The sequence below is a fragment of the Halichondria panicea genome, chromosome 4 (assembly GCF_963675165.1).
Source record: "Halichondria panicea chromosome 4, odHalPani1.1, whole genome shotgun sequence".
NCBI lineage: Eukaryota > Metazoa > Porifera > Demospongiae > Suberitida > Halichondriidae > Halichondria > Halichondria panicea.
The window spans coordinates 776,630-803,244 of NC_087380.1; the positions used below are offsets into that span (position 1 = coordinate 776,630).

The 26,615-nt window shown below is 44.6% G+C and overlaps 5 protein-coding genes and 2 long non-coding RNA genes across 9 annotated transcripts in view; 1 reads left to right on the forward strand and 6 right to left on the reverse strand.

Moving 5' to 3' along the window:
- Nucleotides 1–20,065, reverse strand: part of LOC135334771 (CUB and sushi domain-containing protein 1-like) — a 36,126-nt gene extending 16,061 nt beyond the window's left edge. Inside the window, exons 1-5 of the mRNA XM_064530079.1 lie at nucleotides 19,924–20,065; nucleotides 19,448–19,774; nucleotides 19,221–19,391; nucleotides 18,809–18,982; nucleotides 18,580–18,762 (exon numbers count right to left, since the gene is read on the reverse strand). Of these exons, the coding sequence (XP_064386149.1) occupies nucleotides 18,580–18,762; nucleotides 18,809–18,982; nucleotides 19,221–19,391; nucleotides 19,448–19,774; nucleotides 19,924–20,032 (964 nt within the window). The 5' untranslated portion in view covers nucleotides 20,033–20,065. The remainder of the gene's footprint in view (nucleotides 1–18,579; nucleotides 18,763–18,808; nucleotides 18,983–19,220; nucleotides 19,392–19,447; nucleotides 19,775–19,923) is intronic.
- Nucleotides 88–16,290, reverse strand: LOC135334787 (sushi, von Willebrand factor type A, EGF and pentraxin domain-containing protein 1-like). 3 transcript variants are annotated; one of them, XM_064530109.1, is made up of 16 exons: nucleotides 11,080–11,107; nucleotides 7,474–7,582; nucleotides 7,019–7,342; nucleotides 6,797–6,967; nucleotides 6,496–6,690; nucleotides 6,271–6,444; nucleotides 6,037–6,210; nucleotides 5,813–5,989; nucleotides 5,654–5,762; nucleotides 2,555–2,643; nucleotides 2,326–2,502; nucleotides 1,963–2,142; nucleotides 1,737–1,913; nucleotides 1,314–1,586; nucleotides 550–1,168; nucleotides 88–408 (listed from the first exon to the last, which is right to left on the reverse strand). In XM_064530109.1, exons 2-16 carry the CDS (start codon nucleotides 7,550–7,552, stop codon nucleotides 231–233), a joined length of 3,096 nt encoding a protein of 1,031 aa, XP_064386179.1. In that variant the 5' UTR covers nucleotides 7,553–7,582; nucleotides 11,080–11,107; the 3' UTR covers nucleotides 88–230. The 3 variants fall into 3 exon arrangements, with proteins under 3 accessions (XP_064386179.1, XP_064386180.1, XP_064386178.1); XM_064530110.1 differs by lacking the exons at nucleotides 7,019–7,342; nucleotides 7,474–7,582; nucleotides 11,080–11,107 and adding exons at nucleotides 15,693–16,006; nucleotides 16,133–16,290; XM_064530108.1 differs by lacking the exon at nucleotides 11,080–11,107 and having other exon boundaries at nucleotides 7,474–7,661.
- LOC135334865 (uncharacterized) lies at nucleotides 3,890–5,043 on the reverse strand. The gene is made up of 2 exons (XR_010394380.1): nucleotides 4,797–5,043; nucleotides 3,890–4,302 (listed from the first exon to the last, which is right to left on the reverse strand). It is a non-coding gene; the product is annotated as an uncharacterized LOC135334865 (long non-coding RNA).
- LOC135334837 (P-selectin-like) lies at nucleotides 11,791–14,863 on the reverse strand. Its single transcript, XM_064530194.1, has 8 exons — nucleotides 14,694–14,863; nucleotides 14,462–14,641; nucleotides 14,239–14,415; nucleotides 14,011–14,184; nucleotides 13,760–13,945; nucleotides 12,963–13,232; nucleotides 12,291–12,843; nucleotides 11,791–12,184 (listed from the first exon to the last, which is right to left on the reverse strand). Exons 2-7 carry the CDS (start codon nucleotides 14,607–14,609, stop codon nucleotides 12,776–12,778), a joined length of 1,023 nt encoding a protein of 340 aa, XP_064386264.1. The 5' UTR covers nucleotides 14,610–14,641; nucleotides 14,694–14,863; the 3' UTR covers nucleotides 11,791–12,184; nucleotides 12,291–12,775.
- LOC135334698 (E-selectin-like) lies at nucleotides 16,340–18,302 on the reverse strand. Its single transcript, XM_064529975.1, has 5 exons — nucleotides 18,116–18,302; nucleotides 17,885–18,061; nucleotides 17,554–17,743; nucleotides 16,784–17,368; nucleotides 16,340–16,638 (listed from the first exon to the last, which is right to left on the reverse strand). The coding sequence occupies exons 1-5, from the start codon at nucleotides 18,300–18,302 to the stop codon at nucleotides 16,461–16,463; spliced, it is 1,317 nt and encodes a 438-aa protein (XP_064386045.1). The 3' UTR covers nucleotides 16,340–16,460.
- On the forward strand, nucleotides 19,699–20,101 carry LOC135334868 (uncharacterized). Its single transcript, XR_010394386.1, has 2 exons — nucleotides 19,699–19,852; nucleotides 19,928–20,101. It is a non-coding gene; the product is annotated as an uncharacterized LOC135334868 (long non-coding RNA).
- On the reverse strand, nucleotides 20,073–26,606 carry LOC135334801 (E3 ubiquitin-protein ligase UHRF1-like). The gene is made up of 15 exons (XM_064530128.1): nucleotides 26,349–26,606; nucleotides 25,751–25,915; nucleotides 25,169–25,321; nucleotides 24,957–25,105; nucleotides 24,642–24,720; nucleotides 24,379–24,509; nucleotides 24,025–24,318; nucleotides 23,629–23,752; nucleotides 23,257–23,364; nucleotides 22,791–23,002; nucleotides 22,370–22,607; nucleotides 21,417–21,609; nucleotides 21,190–21,335; nucleotides 20,788–20,889; nucleotides 20,073–20,367 (listed from the first exon to the last, which is right to left on the reverse strand). Exons 1-15 carry the CDS (start codon nucleotides 26,499–26,501, stop codon nucleotides 20,221–20,223), a joined length of 2,394 nt encoding a protein of 797 aa, XP_064386198.1. The 5' UTR covers nucleotides 26,502–26,606; the 3' UTR covers nucleotides 20,073–20,220.
- Nucleotides 26,607–26,615: the final 9 nt, after the last annotated feature.

Consider the following 26,615-nt stretch of genomic DNA (forward strand, 5'->3'; position numbering starts at 1 on the left):
CCTCTGCATCCTCATAATAATAATGATGATCTTTGCCTTCAAGCCTCGATTCCAGGCCGCTCTCAGTTGAGAAAGACGCTCTAGTGAGAGGGGCTGGGATCGAGGCTATGCCTTCAGTAGACAATATTCTAAGATAATAACCTGAAACACAATAATTAAAAACAACTTGCTAAATTACATGAAAAACAGCGACACATACATTGACAAACTAGACTGTGTTGTTATAGTGTCTACTTGTTCTCTGTGTTGCAGTCAGTGGATGCATAAGCTGCACAGGCTGAGAGCTGGTAGTCTGCAGGAGGAGGGGGGCGTGGCTGGTCCACCACCTCATAGGTAGCCTCCTCCTGTAGTTTGCTCAACCCCTCGTAATCATGGGAGGGGAGATGACTCATCACCACTGGGGGTAATCTGCACGAAATAGAATTATATATGGAATACATTAACTCACATGTACATAATTATTCTAGTATAAGGGCAGAAGGTCTCTATACAACCACACTGGTATATGTACAGCTACTTCATTCACAGACCATGCACACTAACACTCACTGTGTTGGTTGGCTGCCTGTCCTCTTATCACTCATGTCCTTGGATCCAGACCTCCGTTGCCTCAACATAACCAGCACAAGCAATATGATCAGTACTAGCACAGCAATGGCCAAGACTCCAGCAACCACCCAACCAGCCACTGTACCAACATTGACCACTACACTCTCTGTGGGTGTGGTAGTAGCCATGAAAGAAGTTGGAGTAGCCATAGAGGAAGTTGGAGTAGCCATCTGCGTCCGATTAGTGATGTCCTCAGGGCACTCTGGACTATTGAGGTTAGCAATGACAATCGGACAACTGTTAGTCACACTGAGGCCTGCACTCTGCACCACAACGATTGGATCATTCTCAACCCACTGTTCCATTAGCCTAGCCAGTTGTATGGTGGATACACTCTCTGTTCCAGTCAGCACAGCTCGGTAGGTCACATGACTAGAGGACCCTTCGAAACAATTGATAAACTCGTCAGTGAGAAGGGAGGGGCTGAACCCACAAGCACACAATCCTTCAACACCTTGAGATAGTCTGGTAGTGATGCCACTGGCTTTGGCACTTCTTCCTGACTCAATGTACACCTCACAGTTTGTTATTCCATCCAGACGAAGTTGAATGTTGAGTGCTATAAAACAAAAATAAACAGTTACGAAAAAATGATGTGAATCTGTATGAACACACTATAGTTACACACGATCTTTAGTGTAAGGTTTTACTTTCATGTATGCTTTACATATTTTCAGTGGAATTGTAAAGGTTTTCCAACTTACTCATGAACTCAATGGTGTAGTGAGCAGCTACAGTGTGTTCCCCCTCAAGCTGACTGGAGGTGAGGATGACCTGACAGTTGTACTGACCAGCGTCTGACAAGTAGAGAGTGTCAAAGTTGAGAGTTGCTGTACTGGTCATGAGTAACCCTCCCTCCCTCGTCCACTGGTAGGAGAGGGTGGGTTGTAGAGAGGCCCCTCCACTCAGGGAACAAGTGAAGGAGAAACTCTGACCAGCCATTGGACCACCACTAGAGGTGATCACAGCTATGAGCTCTGTGAACATCATAAGAATGTAGTTTCAGTTTAAACTTGAGTAAACACATCTAATGGGATGACAGATGACAACAGGCGGACCACATCAACAGACTGAATTATAGACAGCTAATATAAACATAATTGTGATGTTGCTAATAACTTGCGTACGTAAACAGGTTGGAGCATCTGGAGTCCACTGTCCATCACCACCACAAGTCCGAGTGTTTGCTCCAATGAGAGTGTATCCAGTGTTACAGGTGTAGGTAGCAGTCATCATGAAGGTGGTTCCAGAGGATGTGTCCACTGCTCCATTGGAGGGGTCAGTGAGGTCACCACAGTTAACAGCTGTATAAAGAATTCATAAACAATTAGAACGTGTGTTAGTTCAACTAACGATTGCAAACAGGTAGAGATGTACTCCACCCACTGACAGCCACACAATTCCTCGTACTAGCACCACTCAGTTCATAGCTAGTGTTACAAGAGTAAGTGGCCACTGCTCCAGGTGGTGGAGGATCATCAGAAGGTGAGTAGGTCACCATTCCATTGGAGAGGGGCTCACGAGGACACAGGGCTGTGTGTGGGGGAGATACAGTATGCTGGTTATTTTCGTATGGTAGTTCGTAGTTGGAGCATTAATCTGAAAATTAAAATCGTGCAATTATTCTAAGCTGTATGAATACAATTGGGTAGTTCAAAGAAAATATGAAACCAGTAAAAATTACCCGCTATACATGTAGTACTTTAATCATCTCACCATCACAAGTTGGTGCATCTCCCCTCCACACTGTATCAGCCTGACATGTTCTGGTGGATGGTCCATTTTGAGTGTATCCAGTGTTACAGGTGTAGGTAGCTATGCTCCCAAAGGTGGTTCCAGGGGATGTACTGACTTGTCCATTATTAATAGTCAGAGGAGGTCCACAGTCAACAGCTAAAAAACAAATCGTGGTTGATGGTTATGGTTAGACAGTGTATACACTCACGATTACAAGCAGGTTCTGACCCACTCCACTCTCCACTAGCCTGACAAACCCTGGTCTGATCTCCACTCCGTGTGTAGCCAGGGTTACAGCTGTAGGTAGCAAATCTTTGGTAGATGGTACCCCCTGTTGTCATGACCCTTCCATTGGTAGGATCACTCAATGAGCCACAATCAACCACTGAAAGAACAATATTTTATTTACACTGTACCCGGGCTATTGAGAAACTTAAATTTCTAACCTGTACAGGTAGGAGTACCACCAATTACAGTTCATTTAGTCTAGAGAGTAGATTACCACAAATGTGTGAGTAGTTGAACTTAAATGTAAATATCTTTTGATTGGAGCATTTCTAAGAAATGGTGTTGATACCCGTGTGTAGATGAATGACTGAACTAAAACATATCCAAAAATGTTTCCATGGAAACATAAGATGGTGGGTTTGTGGTGATTAATAGAACAACAGCAAATTGTTATAGTGGGTAATCGGTTAGAGTAATAAAACACTAACTTTAAACAGCTAAGGTCTTAGACTTTTATCACGCAATAGTTTAATGGTTTAGGTATCCTGACCATCCCTTTATGGGTCTTACATATGCTCACAGTGTCTATAATTCACGATTTACCGGTTTTTAGGTACACTTTTGGTTAGAGTAATATCTTCTGAAAATTTTATAGCTTAGCTTTAAAAGTTCTCTGGTAAGTTTACAAATAAATGGACTACATTTTGATACCAAGAACATCCTATATGCTTATTCCATTGCTGAGATAACACTGAAAAGCTACATAATTTACTATTTTCTACTGTTTTGATGACATCAGCAGCTGCAAACCACAAACCAATGATGCTTTAATCAACCACAAACGTAATTAAAAGTGGGCGTACAGTTATTGTACGCCCACTTACGTGGTTAATTTGAGCATAGATGATACAGTACTGACGTGGATGTGAAACGTTTCCGGATTCCGGTATTCTGCTTGAAGCTATCATAGTAACGGGCATATCCGAGGTAATTTACTAGTTTCCGTAAATTAGGCAATTTGTTCCAAATAAACGCCGAGGAAATTATCGAGGTTATACCAAGCAGCTGTGTAAGTGAGTTGGCAGAACTGGCCAGAGACAGTAAAAGAGAATCTATGTATTAACAGAAAGGATATTGATGCTGCAAGTGTATTAAGCGAAGACAGTAGTAGTGACTGTGAGGAGGTAGAATGAGTAGAGGAAGTACAGTCCAGTGCAAGATGATATTAACTATTCTATAATTAGTCTAGTAAATAGTCTATAATTATTATTTTATAGTAGATCTACCCCTGTACCCATGTAATTATATCCAAAAAGCAAGTCACTCAATGTTGATAGCATGCATGTAGATCAAAAGAAGTGTGGCTGACTCATAACACTAGCATGAGATAAGCAAACGGGTGAAATTGTTGATGATCTGTACGTGTACGTGTACATGCTAATAATTATTATAATAGTCTTGAGAGTATTAATTTATAGTACACGATAAACTGTTTCTTGATCGTTTACAAAGTGGCTGTGAGAGAGACACATTCCAACTTGCCGGTTCGAAATTCCTATACAAGTGTAGATACACGGCACTTGAAAAGAGGTTGGACGTTAATTGCTGTCTTCACCGATGGTGTTGCCTAGAGAAGTAGCACTCGAGTAGGTTCTGGGATAAATTTCACTTGATAGTATAATTAGCTAACATTTGGCAATTGATATCTTAGCTCAGCGAAAGACAACACTGCAATTTGGAAAGTTAATGACATGTACATGTACGTGTGAACTTATTGATAGAAATCATAATAGTAGTTAGTTGTAATAAGAATGTAGGATTAATTTTTGTTTAACATGTACATGGATTTTACATATTTTTCTTGAGGCTGTATTTTTCCAATAACTTTACTGTATGCTTAGTTAATAGATTCTCCTGCTGCATCAATACACGAAGGTTTTCATCAGCTAAATATGCAAAAAGTAGGCTCACAGGTTTAGAAATAATCTCACGCAAAAAGTGCAACTAACTCATGCTTTAGCCCTTTCTATAGCACTTAAACTTTCATAACAGTTGTCAAACATAGATTCTCCTCGTAGTTTACAGTGTACTTCAAGTATTACTACTGAATGGTAACCTGAATATTTACTGTCCAAGCCAAAAATCTCACACAAAGTATTTTTACAGAAAAATTTATGCTAAAATATGATATTCTCCCATGAGCTTAGAGAAACTAGTCTTACCTACAAGCCCACTGCAAGTATCAATGTGTGCCAGTCATTTTCACCAGTTTTCAGACACGGAACACTGTTTACTACGCTCTGGTTGCTATATAAACATGACAGTTACAGGGTTTCTAACATAATCTGCTCGTTACGATGATAGCTTCAGACAATTCCCGTGGACCCCTCCGGATACTAGGCCGTTTCACATCCACGTCAGTACTGTATCATCTATGATTTGAGTGTCGTCGATTTGTGGTTAGCAGCTTGTGATGTCATCAAACAGTAGAAATAGTAGAATATGTAGTTTTTCAGTGATATCTCAACAATGGAATAAGCATAGAGGATGTTCTTGGTATCAAAATGTAGCCCATTTATCTGTAAACTTACTACAGAAATTTGAAAGCTAGGCTATTAATTTTTCAAAAGTTATTACTCTAACCAAAAGTGTACCTGAAAACCAGTAAATCATGAATTATAAACACTGTGAACATTTGTAACACCCATAAAGGGATGGCCAGGATACTTAAACCATTGAACAATTATGTGATGAAGTCTAGGACCTTAGCTGTACAAGATTACTGTTTTATTACTCTAACCGATTACCCACTATAACAATTTGCTGTTGTTCTATTAATCACCACAAACCCACCACCTTATGTTTCCATGGAAACATTTTTGGATATGTTGTGGTTCAGTCATTCATCTACACACGGGTATCAACACCATTTCTTAGAAATACTTCAATCAAAAGATATTTACATTTAAGTACAACTACTCACACATTTGTGGTAATCTACTCTCTAGACTAAATGAACTGTAGTGCACTCCACCCAGTGGTAGTACAAGTCCTTGATAGTGTCCCACTGAAGTCATACCCAGTCACACAGCTGTAGGTGGCAGTGGAGTCAATAGCTCTGGGGATGGTGGGATGACTGTACACAAGTGGTGCTCCATTGGTTGGTACAAGGAGGTCTGGACAAGTCACTGAATAGACACAGTTAGTTACTCATAAAGTCGTCAGTTTGAGTACATACGTGTACAAGTGAGGGATGATCCACTCCACATTCTGTTGAACAGGCAGGTCCTAGTGCCTCCACCAGTATACCCCTCATTACAGCTGTGTGTAGCCATGGCTCCCTCTAGTCTGGGGAAGGAGGTTGGATTGTAGCTGATCCCTCCATTAACCAGGGTGAGCTGCTCAAGACATACGGCTGTGGGGTACATACTTGACATCAGTTCAACAACACATCCCCCTCACCAGTACAGACAGGGTCATCTCCAGTGCTCCATCCACTAGCAGTACACGTCCTCACCATCAGTCCAGTCATCTGGTAGCCAGGGTTACAGGAGTAGGTAGCTGTGCTCTCAAAGGTGGTAGTGGGTGTATCAACCATGCCATTGGTGGGGTCAGTGAGGGGGCCACAGTCAACAACTACAGTGTATAAGAATGGGCTCATAAAACAAGCAAATAGAGCCTTATAATTTAACGTACTATCACAAGTTGGATCACTGCCACTCCAGTCTCCATTAGCCCCACAAGTCCTAGTGGTGTCTCCATTCAGATTGTGGCCACTGTTACAAGAGTAGGTAGCAGTGCTCCCAAACGTGGTAGTGGATAAAGTAATCATTCCATTGGTGGGGTCAGTGAGGGGGCCACAGTCAACAACTGCAGTGTATAATAATAAGCTTTAAAAACAAGAGAATGTGAGTAACTTACGAGTACATGTTGGATTAGTCCCACTCCACACTCCACCAGCCCCACAAGTCCTGGTCATATCACCAGTCACAGTGTATCTAGTGTTACATGTGAAGGTGGCCACGGTGTTCACTGGTCTAGTATTCATGGTCTCCGCATTATAGCCAATCATTCCATTGGTTGGAGCAGGCAAGTCAGAGCAGGTAGTGGTGCTGACTGCACACAATATAATGAAAGCAATTTTACACTCTTGGTCGGTACAGATGGCCAGGATAAAATTTAATGACAATGCTAGAAAAATATTGATAATAGTTACTCTTACGTTCACAAGTGGGTCTCACAGTGCTACTCCACTGCATTGTGACATCATTACAGGTGATGGATGAGATGGTCGCCACAGCGTACCCAGGGTTACAGGTGTAGGTGGCCATGTTGGTGGTTGCATCGTATGAGATCATTCCATTAGACAGTGGACTCAGTGTGGGGCAGGGAGCTGTGGGGGTGGGGGTTAGTATTGGACATAGACAATATAGTCAGCACTCACTGAAGGTGACACATATCCTCTCATTGGTGGCAGTCCTCACACAGCAGTGTTCTCCATCAGGACTGAAGTGTGTGGGACCACGCTGCAGAGAAACGCCAAAATTAGGAATATCTCTGCTGAACAATTCATCCTGAACTGCCAACGATCTACTTTCAAGTTGCAATGCACTCCCATCGGGGAACATCCACAATACACTACCAGTGTCTTCGGTGTAGCAAACCCAGGGGCGTGGATTACCACTAGCTCCTGATCCAACAGCAGAGAATGAGATGATCTCTCCAGTGTGGTCAGTGACATCGGGCTCATTGGATGCTGCCATTCGAGCTGAGTAGTGCATGTGTGTTTATCCTAATACTAGTTCACCAACTCAATATTGTCAAGAGACTGACGACATGCAGGATCTCTAGAGTAATGTACAAGTAGTCTAGCTACAGAAACTACACACAATAACTCACACAGTGTTTGTGCATGTACCCATCCAACAGACACCGTCAGTCCTAGTAGTAGGCTTAGAGCAAGTCTTGAGAAGGCCATACCTAGCTAGCTAGCTAACAATTATAGCTGGCCTTTCCTAGACTTGCAAGCCGTCACTGTTGCGGTCAAACTCCGTGTTGAGACTCGTGTTGCACAGTCAGCATATCAGAAAATATTTTAAGTGGCTGCGGTTTTCGTGACGTCAGTATACTGCATGTGAACGTAGAGTTTTCTAGTGAAACGTCACTATCGTTGATCTTGTGGTAACCGCATGCGGTTAGTTGCCACAAATATCGTGGCAAACGTTACACAAGTCTCAACACGGAGTTTGACCAGTCTACTGTTTGCCTAGCCTCGGTCCCAGGCCGATTTTTTTTTAATAGAACGAAGTTGAAAAATACGGCTGGTATTGATTGTATCTGGGCGTGGCAGGAACCGGAAACAAAAGCAATGGCGTTTAAACGTATTGGTTAAACGGAGTTAATCAGGGAGACTCCTCATACCCCAAAGATTTCCACATAATCATGCGCATGCGTACCGCTGCGTAATAATGGCCACAGGCATAATTTTAGTGCGCAGGCGCGGTTACCGGGGTGACAACATTACTTTCGCATTCGCTGCAACTCAAGCAAGCTCTGAGAGACGCTTCTGCTATCTGAATTCAATTCAAAGTCAAATGATGGCTGAAGGCTCAACTCCTGCAATTCTAGGCACGCTCAACTCACTCTTTGCCATTCCACAAGTGCAGGAGCACCTCAACAGTTCTGGCTCAGTTAGTACTCCCAACAGTTTGGGACCAGCTACCAGCACTACCAGCAGTACTGCCGTCTCAACAGTTGCTGTTGCAGCTGGTACAGCTAACCCCACTCAACCTTCTCTCCCTTCCACCTTAGGAACGGCTGTTTCCTTGGAAGGTGAGAAAAAATCAATTGTTTTGGTGTTTGTTTTTGGCAAGTGTCAAAAGTTGTGTGCGTACTATAAGTGTTGCTATATATGTGCTTGGCTGAGTGTTGCAAATCGAGCTTCTTCTTTTGCACCATTCAGCTCAGTCACTAGCATGGGAGCAAAAAAGCAAGCCCAGCAGGGACAATCCAGCAAACACCACTGCAGGTGTAGGGTGTTGCAAAAAGAGCTTAGTATTGCACAGCTCAGCTCCAGCCACTAGCAAGTGAGCAAAAAGCAAAAAAACCCAGCATGGGAAAGTCAGCAAAAACACCACTGCAGGTGCAGGGTGTTGCAAAAAGAGCTTAGTATTGCACAGCTCATGCAGTTTCAGTCACTAGCAAGTGAGCAAAAAAGCAAACCCAGCTTGGGAAATTCAGCAAAAACACCACTGCAGGTGCAGGGTGTTGCAAATAGTATTGCACAGCTCAGTTTCAGTCACTAGCAAGTGAGCAAAAAAGCAAACCCAGCTTGGGAAATTCAGCAAAAAAACACCACTGCAGGTGCAGGGTGTTGCAAAAAGAGCTTAGTATTGCACAGCTCAGCTCCAGTCACTAGCAAGTGAGCAAAAAGCAAACACAGCTTGGGAAATTCAGCAAAAACACCATTGCAGGTGTAGGGTGTTGCAAAAGAGCTTAGTATTGCACAGCTCAGCTCCAGTCACTAGCAAGTGAGCCAAACAGAATGCATTATAATTATTACTGGGCAATTCAGCAAAACACCTCTACATGCAGAGGTGTAGGGTGTTACAAAAAGAGCTTAGTATTGCACACATGCAGCTCAGCAGTCATGCATGCACTATATATAGCAAGTGAGCAAATAGTAGCAGTGAGTGTTTCTGGCATTTTCAGCAAAAAGGCGATCAGAGTATTTGTATACTTCGGCAGTGCAAATAATATACAGCTATAGCTGCATAGGTGGAATCGCAAATGCATGGAGGACATTGGCACTGCAGTCCGCTTCATGTATTAATTCCATTGCAGGCACGATTGCGGGACTAGGGGTGCTACCCCCTTTGCACACAGTCGCATCATTGCTGCCATCCGGTGCCGGGACACAAGGCATGTGCATCCAACCGTCAGTCCCACTCATATCTCAACCAGCTTCAGCAATACCCAATACATCAATGAATACAAAGCAGTGATTCTTTACATTTTGTTTCCTGCTTTTTTTCTGTAATACTAAAGGTGTACGTAGAGGCATTTTACTCCCGTAAAAGTTACAGTAATTTAGCTCCGTGTCATGTTCTCAATTTATAGCTAGCTAGCTATGGCATGCAACTCGTTGTCTTGTTTGAAGCAAGATGGCCTCACTCTCATGGCAGAACAGGCCCAGGCTCTCAAGCTCCTGTTTGAGGGAAGGGACGTGTTTATCTGGTTCCCAACGGGGTATGGCAAGTCTCTCTGCTATATCAGTTGCTACCCTTTTTAATGGACTACAAGCTAGGTAGGACCAAGGCTCCTCCTGTTGACAAAAGTGTTGTTCTTGTTAATTGTCTCTCCCCTTGTATCTCTCATCATGAGACTCATGATTGACCAGATCAGGAGTCTAAACAATAGAGGTGTTTCTGCTGCCATCCTCAGTAGCAATAAAGGAATCGACAAAGATTTGGTTGCCACTGCCAAAGAAGTGTCTTCTGGGAAGTATTTCCTGCTGTATACTGCCCCAGAGGCTGTTGTTGAAGACCACTGTTGGAGGATTCATTTTTTGTTGTACCACGAGTCAATTTGTTTTACAATTAAAAAACCACGCCCAGATCACGCCCAAATACAATCAATACCAGGCCTAGTAGGCGACCTAGCGTTCAATTGGAGACGGATCGGCCGGGGGTTAAGGCTACTGTTCGCCTAGACTCGCAAGCCACTCCCTTTTCTCTGATTGGACGGGGGCGGGAGAAAAGGGACTGGTGACTCTGGGACACATTTTGTGTGTCTACCAGAATTTGGGTAGAGATTATTCATTGATTTTTCCACGTGATCCAAAAATTGCGTGAGGTTAAGTAGAATTGCGTAGCCTGCAAAAGTGATCGCGGGCTTCTTAGCTACAGTTTAAGAATGGATGCTAGTGCTAGAAAAGAGAAGATGATGGAGTAATAACATCATCAGGCATTCAGCTAGGATATAGTCATCTAAGACACCAGCAGAGATTAGCTTGTTTTAGTTTTACGTGATGAGAACTGGCAGCCGAAAGTCATTGGTTGCCTAAAGCTTTTAATAACCTGTACAATACAAGACAGATAATGGCAGACGGCAGCAGTTGAATTGAGAGTAGTCAGATTTGTACAAGCTGTCTTAAATCGCTGCCACTCCTCGGTTCAAAGAAGGACTGCCAAGATTTCTACGTTCATCAGCTGTTCCATGCTAATCCACAAGTTGTGGCACAACAGACACTGGTACAAGGATCTATAAAATCAAAAGGCTGGCTAGATAGATCTGTATACTTGTCTTCTGTGTCTTTAGCTTTTAACGCATCAGAATAAATTGGATAATTTGCACATGACATTAATATTTAATAGCATTCCTGATTTACACAAGCTGTAGCCCAGAGTCACCAGTCCCTTTTCTCCCGCCCCCGTCCAATCAGAGAAAAGGGAGTGGCTTGCGAGTCTACTGTTCGCCTGCAACAGTGACGGCTTGCGAGTCTAGGCCTTTCCCGAGGGCCTTTCCTAGCCTCGATTCCCGGCCGCTTGAACAAGCGGCCGGGAATCGAGGCTAGCCTTTCCTAGCTAATACCGTATAGCGGGTATATTTCGAGGGTATAAATTTTCGCGGATGGACAAAGGATTTCGCGGATTTTATTTTCGTGATCTGAGTTCCCAGCCTTTTGGCGCATGCGCACATCAACATGCAGCTATACCACCACACCGTTAGCCTCGAATCCAGGCCTAGCCTATAACGGTGAGGCACCTCTTATTGTCGATAGGTGTGGTCAATAATACTGAACACGCCTACTATTCAATAAAGATATAAATTTTCGTGGGTATAAATTTTCGCGGTTTAGGCTCAATCCGCGAAAACCGCGAACATTTATACCCTCGAAATATACCCGCTATACGGTAGCTTCTTTGCAATAATGGGCGTGGCTGGCAGGAGGACAGTGACTAGGCCTATTATAATTAGCGCTTTTTACTTTGGCAACCCTCACCTAAATATTGTCAAAACAATAAAGTGGCAATAAGGCCACCTCAATTAAGTCATTATTGCTGATGTGTCAGCCATTATTTGAGGTAAAAGTCCTTTTTTTGGCTGACATTGCATTATTTCACCATGTGCCATGTTGCAAGTTGCATTGTGCACCAAAAAGCCAGTGTGTAAAAAAAATTAAACTATTTTTATGTAATTATTGTTCAGACTCCGTCCTTTTGTATATTTTCGTCACTTAAAAAAACAGGATATGACATCATCAAATAATGGAATAATGGGTAATGAAGACCTCCCTCCCTCATCGGGTCGAGCTAGTATTCTCATCTGAAACAAGTATGCAACTAACAGTGGCCTAAAACTACAATACGACTACATGAAACAGTGACACATACATTGACAAACAAGACTGTGTTGTTATAGTGTCTACTTGTTCTCTGTGTTGCAGTCAGTGGATGCATATATAAGCTGCACAGGCTGAGAGCTGGTATAGACAGCAGGAGGAGGGGGGCGTGGCTGGTCCACCACCTCATAGGTAGCCTCCTCCTGTAGTTTGCTCAACCCCTCGTAATCAGGGGAGGGGAGATGACTCATCACCACTGGGGGTAGTCTGTACAAAATAAAAGAATAAATTAAATCCGGAGCGTTAGCATGTAGAAAATGTGTACAAAACTATATGTAGCGGCTATGGGTAGATTACAACACAATGCCCTCACTCTGTTGTTGTGATGCTGGTTTTGTTGTCAATGTCCTTTGACCCATACCTCCGCTGTCTCCATACCAACAGCACCACTGCTATGACCACTAACACTGCAATAGTCACAACCACAACTCCAGCAACCACTCCCCCAGCTACAGCACCAATGTTCACAGCTTCACTTGAGGAGGTTGTCCGATTAGTGATGTCCTCAGGGCATTCTGGACTATTGAGGTTAGCAATGACAATCGAACAACTGTTAGTCACACTGAGGCCTGCACTCTGCACCACAACGATTGGATCATTCTCAACCCACTGTTCCATTAGCCTAGCCAGTTGTATGGTGGACACACTCTCTGTTCCAGTGAGCACAGCTCGATAGGTCACATGACTAGGGGAGGCATCGGAACAAACAATGTCAAAATGAGGGAAGAGTTGAATCCACAGGCACACTGGCTTTCAATGCCTTGTGTCAGACTATTGGTGATGTCATCTGTTTTCATATCAGCGTTCTAGTTCAGTGTACACTCTGCAGTTTGTTATTCCCTCCAGACCAAGTTGAATGTGCAGGCCTGTGGAATGTGGAGTGGTTGGCATAAGCAAATAACAGACTGATGCTAATAGAGCTGTACAAACAATGTAGCCGTGGGTACATGTACATTCATGTGAAATTGATCACTTAACAACTTACTCATGAACTCAATGGTGTAGTGAGCAGCTACAGTGTGTTCCCCCTCAAGCTGACTGGAGGTGAGGATGACCTGACAGCTGTACTGACCAGCGTCTGACAAGTAGAGAGTGTCAAAGTTGAGGGTTGCTGTGCTGGTCATGAGTGACCCTCCCTCCCTCGTCCACTGGTAGGAGAGGGTGGGTTGTAGAGAGGCCCCTCCACTCAGGGAACAAGTGAGGGAGAAACTCTGACCAGCCATTGGAAGACCACTGGAGGTGATCACCTGTATGGCTGGATGGAAGAGAGTGGGTGTTTGCTATATAAGTGATCACAGCTAGGAATTCTGTGAAGATTACAAATGTAATAAGAATGCAGTTTCAGTTTAGTACCTGAGTAAATATCTACTGACAACAGGTGGCTACAATAACAAATATGAATTAATTACTTGATCCTGCAAATAACTTGCGTATGTTCACAAGTTGGCAGCATTTTAGAGTCCACTGTCCATCATCATAATTATTTGCGTATGCTTAAAATGATATCAGGAGTACTTTCATGCACTCTTGGTGATATGAATATATAACGGGCAATTTAGTGGATCAATTATGCCATATACAATCCCCCTCCATTATTAGAATAGTTTGCGAATGAGCCAAATCAGCAGAAATATTCACAATTTGTAACTGTGTTCGTTAGGTACATGTGCATGTGATATTAAATTCGTGGGTATAAAGGTTCGCAGTAGATGCGAAAAACCACGAACATTTATACCCCAGAAAGTCAAAGCACATGTTTGTGTGTGTGTCAGCTAGTCTTACAGTTGCACACTGGAGCTTCTCCTGACCACACTCCACTTGTTCCATTTGCTCCACAAGTTCTGCTTTCACTACCAACAATGTCGTATCCAGTGTTACAGGTGTAGGTAGCAGTCATCATGAAGGTGGTTCCAGAGGATGTACTGACTTGTCCATTGGCAGTGTTATTTAGGGGACCACAGTCAACAGCTAATAAAACATACACGAGAAATAAGTAAGTTAGCTGCAGTGTACATTTCATTTAAAACACTCACGATCACAGGTAGGTGCTGTTAGGCTCCAGGCTCCATTAGCTTGACAGGTTCTATCTGATGCTCCATTGAGATTGTGCCCATCATCACAGGTATAGGTGGCAGTGTTCATGAAGGTGGTTCCAGAGGATGTATTAACTTGCCCGTTAGGAACAGTGAGGGGACCACAGTCAACAGCTGTGGAATATGAACACAGTGGATACAGTGTACACAGTCAGTCATGCTACTCACGTGCACAGGTGGGGGCATCTGGAGTCCACTGTGTATCAGCCCCACAAGTTCGAGTGTCCGATCCAGCAATGTTGTATCCAGTGATACAGGTGTAGGTAGCAGTCATCATGAAGGTGGTTCCAGAGGATGTGTCCACTGCTCCATTGGAGGGGGCGTCCAGGGAACCACAGTCAACAGCTGTATAAAAAAGTAAACAATCAGAGCATGTGTTAGTTCAACTAACGATTGCAAACTGGTAGAGATGTACTCCATCCACTGACAGCCACACAATTCCTCATACTAGCACCACTCAGTTCATAGCCAGTGTCACAAGAGAAAGTGGCCACTGCTCCAACTGGTGGAGGGTCATCAGAAGGTGAGTAGGTCACCATTCCATTGGAGAGGGGCTCACGAGGACACGGGGCTGTGGAAACATGAGGTATCCTCTATACACTTGACTACTACACGAGGCATACCAGTACAGGTGGGTGCAGTTACAGTGTCTGTGTGTCTGTGTGTGTGTCTGTGTGTGTAGACTGCTACAGCTGCTCAAGGATGAATCAAGTGCAAGTAAGAGTTTCTTTAGGCTTCTAGTCATGTTTTCTTGGATTTTAATTCGTGGATTTGCAAAATAATGCTTCGTTCAAGCAGGAGCCCATAAAGAAAAGGAGCGGCTAACTACGGGGATCACGTCTCGTAAGTGGTTATGACCGCATTTCCATATATGCAGGGTCACTTAAGTGGTTGAATCCCTACACGTGTTATACGCAATGCAGGAATGCGGTTTGCAAGCACTTAGTCGCTTCCATACAAGGAAGTGCGGTTTCACCGGCAATTACGAGATGTGATCCCGGTGTACGTTGAAGTTAGCCGCTCCTTCTCTTTATGGGCTCCTGGTTCAAGATATGCCTAGTTTTGCTTACTTGGAATGCCTTTTCAGAAGAGCACGTAGCCAAACTTGTTTAATGAGTGTATTACTTAGTAGTTAGCTCTGCACTAGAACGCTAGCTATTGGTAGCTGCAAGAGTGAGAAGAGAGCTGCAAGGCTCTGCTGACTTGCAGCCATTAATTTTAGACTTGAACTTTTGGCATCGATCGTTTTTAACACAATCATGGTCAATCATTACCCACTCTTTGAGTTTGCATGCAGTAAAATATTGCAATAATAAGCTATTACCGTATAGCGGGTAATTTTCGTGGGGTAAAATATTCGTTATTTATGCTTTCATTACTCTAGTCTTACTTGTACAAATGACTGATGGGGGTGGAGACCAGGTACCAGCACTAGTACCATCACTCATACAAGTTATCGGAGTAGCTCCACTGATGGTGTACCCAGTGTCACAGGTGTAGGTGGCCATGTTGGTGGTTGCATCATATGAGATCCTTCCATTAGACACGGGAGTCAGTGTGGGGCAGGGAGCTGTGGGGGGTGGGGGTTAGTATTGGACATAGACAATATAGTCAGCACTCACTGAAGGTGACACATATCCTCTGATTGGTGTTAGTCCTCACACAGCAGTGTTCTCCATCAGGACTGAAGTGTGTGGGACCACGATACAGAGCAACGCCAAAATTAGGAACATCTCTGATGAACACTTCGTCCTGAACTGCCAACACTCTACTTTCAAGTTGCAATGCACTCCCATCGGGGAACATCCACAATGTGCGGTGTAGCAAACCCAGGGGCGTGGTGGATCAGTGCCAGCTCCTGATCCAACATCAGAGAATGAGATGATCTCTCCAGTATGGTCAGTGCCATCGGGCTCACTGGATGCTGCCAGTCGAGCTGAGTAATGCATATGTGTTTATCCTAATACTAGTTCACCAACTCAATATTGTCAAGAGACTGATGACATGCAGGATCTCTAGAGTAATGTACAAGTAGCTACAGAAACTACACACAATAACTCACACAGTGTTTGTGCATGTACCCATCCAACACACACCGTCAGTCCTAGTAGTAGGCTCAGAGCAAGTCTTGAGAAGGCCATACCTAGCTAGCTAACAATTAATATAATAATTATAGCTGGCCTGTTTCCTAGATCCTATAAGTACCTAGCGGTTGCATCGCGGCGTCATCCACCCACGCACTTGTTGATCAATCAGTGACAAGTGGGCGTCAATGAATAATAATCGATCTTTGCCTTCAGTAGACAATATCTAAGATCAATAACAACTTGCTATAAACTACATAAACAGTGACACATACATTGACAAACTAGACTGTGTTGTTACAGTGTCTACTTGTTCTCTGTGTTGCAGTCAGTGGGTGCATAAGCTGCACAGGCTGAGAGCTGGTAGTCTGCAGGAGGAGGGGGGCGTGGCTGGTCCACCACCTCATAGGTAGCCTCCTCTTGTAGTTTGCTCAACCCCTCGTAATCATGGGAGGGGAGATGACTCATCACCACTGGGGGTAGTCTGCACGAAATAGAATAATATATGGAATACATTAACTCACATGTACATAATTATAATTATTCTAGTATAAGGGCAGAAGCTCTCTATACAACCACACTGGTATGTACAGCTACTTCATTCACAGACCATGCACACTAACACTCACTGTGTTGGTTGGCTGCCTGTCTTCTCATCACTCATGTCCTTGGATCCAGACCTCCGTAGCCTTAGTAACAACAGCATAACCAGCACAAGCAATACGATCAGTACTAGCACAGCAATGACCAAGACTCCAGCAACCACCCAACCAGCCACTGCACCAACATTGACCACTACACTCTCTGTGGGTGAGGTAGTAGCAGTTGTCCGATTAGTGATGTCCTCAGGGCACTCTGGACTATTTCTGTCAGTGATCACCATAGGGCAAGTGTTTGTCAAACCAAGTCGGGTACTTTGTACTATGATGCTTCGAGTGTCCTTGATCCATTGTTCAGTTAAAGAAATTAATTCCACAGCAGATACATTCTCTGTTCCAGTCAAAACAACTCTGTAGGTCACATGACTAGAGGAGCCCTCGAAACAATCAATGAACTCGTCAGTGAGAAGGGAGGGGCTGAACCCACAAGCACACAATCCTTCAACACCTTGAGATAGTCTTGTAGTGATGTCACTGGCTTTGGCCGTTGTCTCTAAGTCAATGTACACCTCACAGTTTGTTATTCCATCCAGACGAAAAGTTGAATGTTGAGTGCTGAAAAAACAAATTAACGGTCACAACATGAGCACTAGCTATGCACAGTCCATAAATGATTTTACTTAAATGGATACAATGTCTAGACATAGTGGCACTTACTCCTGAACTCAATGGTGTAGTGAGCAGCTACAGTGTGTCCCCCCTCAAGCTGACTGGAGGTAAGGATGACCTGACAGCTGTACTGACCAGCGTCTGACAAGTAGAGAGTGTCAAAGTTGAGGGTTGCTGTGCTGGTCATGAGTGACCCTCCCTCCCTCGTCCACTGGTAGGAGAGGGTGGGTTGTAGAGAGGCCCCTCCACTCAGGGAACAAGTGAGGGAGAAACTCTGACCAGCCATTGGACCACCACTGGAGGTGATCACAGCTAGGAGCTCTGTGAACATCATAACAATGTAGTTTCAGTTTAAACCTGAGTAAACACATCTAATGGGACGACAGATGACAACAGGTGGACCACATGAATTATAGACAGCTAATGTAAACATACAATTGATGTTGCTAATAACTTGCGTACGTAAACAGGTTGGAGCATCTGGAGTCCACTGTCCATCAATACCACAAGTCCGAGTGTTTGCTCCAATGAGAGTGTATCCAGTGTTACAGGTGTAGGTAGCAGTCATCATGAAGGTGGTTCCAGAGGATGTGTCCACTGCTCCATTAGAGAGGGCGTCCAGGGAACCACAGTCAACAGCTAAACAACAAAAATTAATTTGTATTTGATTATTGATGGTCATACTGTACTCACGATTACAGGAAGGTTCTGACCCAGTCCAGTCTCTATTAGCCTGACAAGTCCTGGTCATATCTCCACTACGTGTGTAGCCAGTGTCACAGGTGTAGGTAGCAATGCTTGAGAGGGTGGTCCCTGTTGTAGTGACTCTTCCATTGATAGGATCACTCAATGATCCACAGCTAACTGTAAGGAACAACATTACATGTGTACAATGTGCCTATTTAACTTCTAACCTGTACAAGTTGGACTACCACCATCAGACCACCCACTGGCAGTACAGGTCCTTGGTACACCTCCACTGAATTCATACCCAGAGATACAGCTGTAGGTAACCGTGGAACCCACAGCTCTGGGAATGGTGGGGTCGCTGTAGGTCACCACTCCATTGGGCGGTAGTTGGACGTTGTAGCAAATCACTGAATAGAAATAGCATTTAGTTAAATATAACTCCTAAAGTCGTCAGTTTGAGTACATACGTGTACAAGTGAGGGGTGTTCCACTCCATGATCTATCAGACTGACAGGTCCTAGTGCCTCCACCAGCTAACACGGTGTACCCAGTGACACAGCTCTGTGTAGCCATGGCTCCCTCTAGTACGGGGGATGAGGGTGGATCGTAGACGATGAATCCATTGGTGAGGGTGAGGAGAGGACAGATAGCTGTGGGGGAACACTTGATATCAGTTCAACAACACATCCCCCTCACCAGTACAGACAGGGTCATCTCCAGTGCTCCATCCACTAGCAGTACACGTCCTCACCATCAGTCCAGTCATCTGGTAGCCAGGGTTACAGGTGTAGGTAGCTGTGCTCTCAAAGGTGGTACTGGGTGTATCAACCATACCATTGGAGGGGTCGGTGAGGGGGCCACAGTCAACAACTGCAGTGTATAATAATAAGCTTTAAAAACAGGTGGCCACGGTGTTCACTGGTCTAGTATTCATGGTCTCTGCATTATAGCCAATCATTCCATTGGTTGCAGCAGGCAAGTCAGAGCAGGTAGTGGTGCTGACTGCACACATTATAATGAAAGCAATTTTACACTCTTGGTGGGTACAGATGGCCAGGACAAAATTTAATGACAATGCTAGAAAAATCTTGATAATAGTTACTCTTACGTTCACAAGTGGGTCTCACAGTGCTACTCCACTGCATTGTGACATCATTACAGGTGATGGATGAGATGGTCGTCACAGCGTACCCAGGGTCACAGGTGTAGGTGGCCATGTTGGTGTCTGCATCGTATGAGATCGTTCCATTAGACAGGGGACTCAGTGTGGGGCAGGGAGCTGTGGGGGGTGGGGGTTAGTATTGGACATAGACAATAATTATAGTCAGCACTCACTGAAGGTGACACATCTCCTCTCATTGGTGGCAGTCCTCACACAGCAATGTTCTCCATCAGGACTGAAGTGTGTGGGACCACGATACAGAGCAACGCCAAAATTAGGAATATCTCTGATGAACACTTCGTCCTGAACTGGTAATGATTCACTTTCAAATTGCAATTCACTCCCATCGGGGAACAGCCACAATACACTATCAGTATCTACGGTGAAGCAAAACCAGGGACGTGGTAGACCACTATATCCTGATCCAACATCAGAGAATGAGATGATCTCTCCAGTGTGGTCAGTGCCATCACCGAATTCATTGGATGCTGCCAGTCCAGCTGTATGCCAAAATACAATAATTGATGCTCTGATACCAAACCTATAATACTTGTTTCATCTACTATCCAATAGCACAGGTTAGTATTAGCTTAGCCATAATTATAGCTGACTGTATGATAGTATCTATGCATGATCTATATCAACTCACTCAGAGGCTGCTGTCCATACACAAGAGAAGCACTTCCCAGCAGACAGCAGAGAAATAACCTTGAGGGGAACATTCTCATTATTCTTGTAGCCAAGAGTTCATTATTCATCCTATATTAAACTCTTGCTAGGTTAGCTGATATATATTGCTCAAAATTAATTAATTGCATTCTTGAGAATCTGATTGGATTCATACTGAAAGCACACACTATACAAAGTCATGATAAGGAAGTGTGCACATTAAATTGCAGTTCTATAGAATAACACTGTTCAGTGGTCCCAGTTAGTGTGTGTAGTGTCATCTCCCTCCATTGTATCCAGGGAACAGGTCCAATAGTACTGCCTGTAGGGACTTGTTGACTGTCATGGCATAGTCCTTGCCCAGGTCATGACGACAGTTGGGGCAGCTGTACACGTCCACCTTGAAGGAACGACTCAGACACGTCTAGTGTGTGGGTGTGTATGTGTGTGTGTGGGGGGGGGAAGTGAGGGACGCAGTGGGGGTAGTGTACACTTGCATAAGATACTCATTGAAAACAAAACCATGATGGATGCAAAATAGCAATTGTAAACGGTAGATCTATGTAAAATAAAGATATAGATCTATAAAATCAGAGGAGGTCCGACACGCGTGCCTCGATTAGGCTAATTGCCTCTGCAATAACCTTGAGCGTCGGCGTAACCACGCCTCGATTATACGCCCACACTCAAGGTTATTGCAGAGGCAATTAGCCTAATCGAGGCACGCCTCCTCTGATATAAAATCTTATCAATCTTGAGCTGCCGCTCATTAGCTATGTTATGAAGCCACACTACAAAGCCACAGTACATTAGTGATCTCTAGTGGTCAGTGGTTTCTCCCCACCTTACAGATGTTGTGACTGCAGGTGGTAGTGACGGGCTGGTAGACCACCTCCTGACACACGATGCAGTTGAATGTCTCCTGGATACGACTCAGCAGACCAGCCTTAGGGAGAGAACAATGCAAATGAATATACACTACAGTACACTACAATGCAATAGAGTAGGTACAGTACACTACAGTAACAGTACAGCATACACATACAGTAGGTACAGTATACATAGGGTGTACTCTAAACCCAATGATAACAAACAAAGCTGCTTCGTGTTTTCTCAATAAAGTAATAACACATATAATAACATAGTCATAGTACCAGGTAAGTACTGCATGCCAGTACATGTCCCTATAAGCTATAAGGATTACTATACAGAGTCATACAGTGCTTCCAGGCAGCTAGTGACTCACTGAGCCCTCATCTTTGGACGAGGCTAGTAGCTCCTCCCACACTTTGCTGTTGACTGTGTCAGCCTTGATGAGTGACCTCTGACCTTTGCTCAGCTCGTACCGAGGTTGCTTACTCTTCTTGGCAGGGGAACCAGGAGCCTTGGAGTCTGCACGAAATTAAAAGCAATAGCTAAATCAATAATAGCTAAAGCGACAATCACAGACTAAAGTATATCAGATACACATACCAGGAGCCTTTCTCTTCCGTCCCCTCTTCCCCTTGTTGTCTGCCTCCTCCTCTGACCCCGCCCCATCATCAGCCTCCGCTTCTTTGCTCTGTTTCTTGGCAGCCTGAGCCTCGAGGTAGCCATCAGGATACTCCATGGTGAGGCCTAACTTCTTAATGGCCTTCTTGCCCTCACGAGTCCAGGGAGCATGAGACTGTCAGAGAGAGGAGGAGAGAGGGAGAAGGGTAACTGGTGACACTAGTATTATATTATAGCATAAAATAGAGGCTCTTGATTGCAGTACATATACATATCATGCCTTTAGTACGACTGCCAACACTGGTACAGTAACTACCTCCTACGAGCGTACCTCACGCACCTATACTAATTAACACACAGGGTATAAATCAAGGGTATAATGTTTGCTGATTAAGTAACATTCATACTCAATATTAAAATTACAGTAGACTCTCGCTATTCCGGCTCTCTGAAATGCGGCCACCTCGATATACCGGCCATTTGGTTTGGCACGGAATGCTAGCTATATGTTTACTGCACAAAACTCGACCTGAAGTACGGCCACTCGCTATTCCGTTTACCGGCCAGTGCTGACTGTCCCAAATAACGTTTTCAATGTAATTTTATATGTGTATTACGGCCGGATATGATGTTTTGGGTGTGGTTTAATAAATAAAATTGGATTACACTTAAATAGAGAGCAGAATGATTCATTATCTTTCATTATCCTCGAGACAAGAACTGCAAATCAGTGATTAGATTCGAGGTAAGGTCGTTTTTAAGCCGCGGCTAATTATCTGAAGTACAGCCACCTCGCTATTCCGGCCAAGCTGCATGGTCCCAAGGGTGACCGGATTAACGAGAGTCTACTGTATATTAAATGCAAAAAGGCTGCTATTCGGCGAAAACTAATCTGCAAAAACGTTTCTAATGGTCTTTCCTTGAAGTGTACCTACCTCATCATCTCTCCTGAATAGGTACTTCCAGACAATGAATCCATTCTTGTTCTTCTCTGGCCAGTACTTGACCACCTTGTAGATCCCATCGTACCTGTTCCCCTCCTCGGGGGCGTACTCTGAACTCTTCCGTCCCTTGTAGTTCCGCACCACTCTCACTGGTTTGCTGTTTGTCCACTTCCGAGCACTACCACCTGTCTTGTCATTGAGGGGGCAGTCACACGTACGAGCAAGCGCCCTGTGGGGGGTAGGGGGGGTATGGGGTGGTTGAAACAGTGCTCTATAAAATATTGAAAATTGTCAACAATTGATCTATGAGCATGCCATCTGAAAGGGCTCAATCTAAGCTTTCAAAAAATAGTAAAATAACTGAAATTGAATTTTAGTTACGGCCATTGATTCGATCCAATGATGAGTGTACCTGTTCATGGCTGTGAGCTTCTGGTCCATCGACTGTTTGGCCGTTCTCTTGTTGCCCGAGAGGTCACGACCTCCACTCCCAGAGTACGTGAACTCCTCACCGTTATCCTGGTCATCATCGTATCCACCTGACAACACGATGGAGTAGGCGCCGTCATCCTCGCGACCATGGATACCAGCAACGTGTGGACGGTGGACACCACTCTCACTCACCTACACAGGAAGACAGTTAGAGCACCATTATACCGTTGGTAGATTTTTAATCCGAAAATTTAAATTAGTATGAGCAAAGCCAACAGGTTCTACATCACTATTCTGAGCTGTACGAATATTAAAATATACGTTATTTTCGTACGGTCAGAATTCTCATATTTTTCTGAAAATTTAAATTATTAATGTGCAACTTGCAACTCAACAATGAGCTGCACGAATATTAGAATTAAAGTTGGTGGTTAGAGTGTAGTTACCTGAACTCTGAACTTCCACATGGATCCAATTGGTACTCCAGGGATGGGTCCGAAATGGTTGGAGGGTACAATAGTACATACCTTGGTGCGACCCACACATGCCATGCCCTGAGGGAGAGGGGGACAAGAGATTGTCATAGCTAATATAAGCAAAGATTATACACGTACTTTACATTATTACGTACTTTACAGGCTTTTTACTTCTAAACATGCCATTGATTAAACGAAGGGGAGGAGGATTGTAGCTGAATATCTTTCAACAGCCATAACTTTAGTACCGTTGATCCAATGTAAAAAACGTTATGGTTTAAAATCAAATAATGTAAATCCAACAGTCTATACGGCCACCCTCTACCGCACAGTGTGGTTCACCTTTCCCCAGTCTCTGCTACTCTCTCTCTTGTTGGAGACCATGTTTGCCTTCTTCTTACTCATTTTCATCTTCTCCCCTGCACCAATCACTTCAGACTTGTCTGTCTTACAATCAGGACAATACCTACAGGGGAGAGGGGGGGTGAATGCATAACCATAGCTACAGTGGGCCCAGGACCAGGGCCTAGTGGCAGCCATAGCTACAGTGGGCCCAGGACCAGGGCCTAGTGGCAGCCACAGCTACAGTGGCCCAGGACCAGGGCCTAGTGGCAGCCACAGCTACAGTGGGCAGGACCAGGGCCTAGTGGCAGCCATAGCTACAGTGGGCCCAGGACCAAGGCCTAGTGGCAGCCACAGCTACAGTGGGCCCAGGACCAGGGCCTAGCGAGGTCTCACCATTCATCCTCCTCGGGCACAGTCTGGAGTGGTGTACTGAGGCACCAGAGATGGTAGGCCTGATCACACTCATCACAGAGGATCTGCTTGTCAGGATCGTTCTTACCACCGCATACACTGCATGCACATGACTTGCACTTCCGTCGAGGATTGTCCTTACAAACGTTACAGTCTGGCTTCTTGGTACGGGACTCCCCCTCATCACCGTTAGTCTCCGCCCCCTCACAACCATCAATACGAAACAGCTCATCTGTAAAATGTAGTTTCACCTCCTCAGAAGCGTCAGCATTGCTCCTTTAAATAGAGAGAAATATTATAATTATTGTAATGTCAGTGAGATGATACCGTACTTACCCTAGTATTAGTTTGCAATATATTTCTTTCTTTTTATCAACTTTTCGTGTAATTTCAGCATCGTACCAAAAACCCCTCTCCTTGGGGGCATCCGGGTTGTAGTTCACCATGGCAACAGTGCCCACTGACACCTACAGCACAGGGGAACAAAATGAACAAGTTACACAATAATAAAAAAAACCGAATACATACAAGTATAGTAAACAAGTTATAAAAATGGCTGACAAGCTTCACTGTGTGTGTGTGTGTGTGCGTGTGTGTACCTGTTCCCACTGTAGTCTGTATCTGGCCCTTGTCCTTACGTCCTCCCTGGTCACCACAGTAGGATCATCATCACTGTAGCTACAGGGAGAGGGGAGTACACACCCACACACACACACCCACACACACACACACACACACACACACACACACACACCCACACACACACACACAGGTAGACCCTCCAGCATTGACCATGATCTCACAGTGCTAAACATTCAAGACTGTGGTTTACAAAACTAATTAAATGCTCAAACAAACTCTAACCTCGATTAGTTTCAACCAGTTAATGGTTCAGTTTCAACCCAGCAACTTACTCATCAAACTTGACATGATATTGTGTTGTAGTCTCGCTATCAGGCTCTTCACTACTGGAGGAGGGGGCGGGATCTGTCGTTACCTTGACAACCAGGGCCTCAAACCATGCTCCCATTCGCCGATCCTTTGCATCAACTTTATCTCCAACCTGCAGCAGAATGGAGTCAATCGAAGTTACCCCAGACACTGGAAATGTTATCAAATGTTATACCTTGTACTGTCCAGCAGTGCCTGCCTCACCATTGCCCTCAGGAGCATGTCCATTGGCCTCACCATTTGCATCCCCATTGGTGGAATCAGCTTTACCATTTGCTTTACCGTTTGTTCCACCATTGGTAGCTTTACCATTGCTAGTAGCTTCAGTCTGGATGGAGGATGAACAGACATTATCATTACCATAAATCATTATTAGCAGAGCACAACTGCACTTGTTTGATGGCTTATAATCAGTGTAAGGTGGTGGTGTTTCCTAGGGAACAGCTAACAAGATTAGACACAGTGGACCACAGATAGGAACCAAAGCAAGGAACTCAACAACCAATGCATGCCCACACTGGGCATAAACACACACACACATGCACACATGAGAGTTCAAAGGTAGACAGCCATTCTACAAATGTACATCACATACCCACACACACACAGCCCCCACCCACACACACAGCTCTCACACGCACACATCCCACACGCCCCCACCCACACACACAGCTCTCACACGCACACATCCCACACGCCCCTACCCACACACACAGCTCTCACACGCACACAGCTCCCACCCACACACACAGCTCACAGTGTCCATATCATCTCCGCCAGCTCCCACTTCGTTTTCAGCCTTGCTCTCATCTGATTGGTCGCTGGCTGTCACCTTACTCTCGACTGGTATATTCCTTATCAGAAGCTGCACAATCTCATTCAGTCCAACATCATAGTCAAACAGTGTGTGACCATCCTCCAACTGTGTGTGGTGTGGGCGTGTGTGTGTGTGTGGGGTGTGTGTGTTTGTGTGGGGTGTGTGTGTGGGGTGTGTGTGTGTGTGTGTGTGTGTTATTGGCAATACTTAGGTAACACCTGCTGCGGTAGTCAACCAAGACTAATGGAGTGTTTACAGGCACTTGTGAGGTTTCCTGAAACACCCCTAACTTGTGTGATTTAGAAGTAATTAAGCATTAAGCCAGCACTAGTACACTCCAACACAATCAGCACTCCACGTGTAACATACATCACCAGCCATACCATCACTACAACACCAACATGTCAGTATGTAACTCGGCAACACGCTTATGATTGTGAAACACTGTATCCCATATGCCCCCGTGCACTATAGATCTACAGGCGACACGCTCGAACCATGTCCCACAGTGCACACAGATGGACCCATTCTCCCTCACTTGTTTTCCCCTGTAGAAGAGTCGCTGTTTCTCCACCTCGGCTTCGAAGGGCTCTACCAACATCTCTCTCAGCTCCTCTATCTTGGTGAGTTTGCTCAGGTCGTCGATACGGACATTTTTGCGCCCGTCCATTGTCCGCACTTGTATCCACATCTTGGCCCTCAGTACGGTGCAGTGATACTTGTTTGGTGATAAGAGGTCTTCTTGGTGAGAGAACTACCTGTTTACTATCGTTGAATCTCTAAGTCCACGCGGCCCCTACTGCGC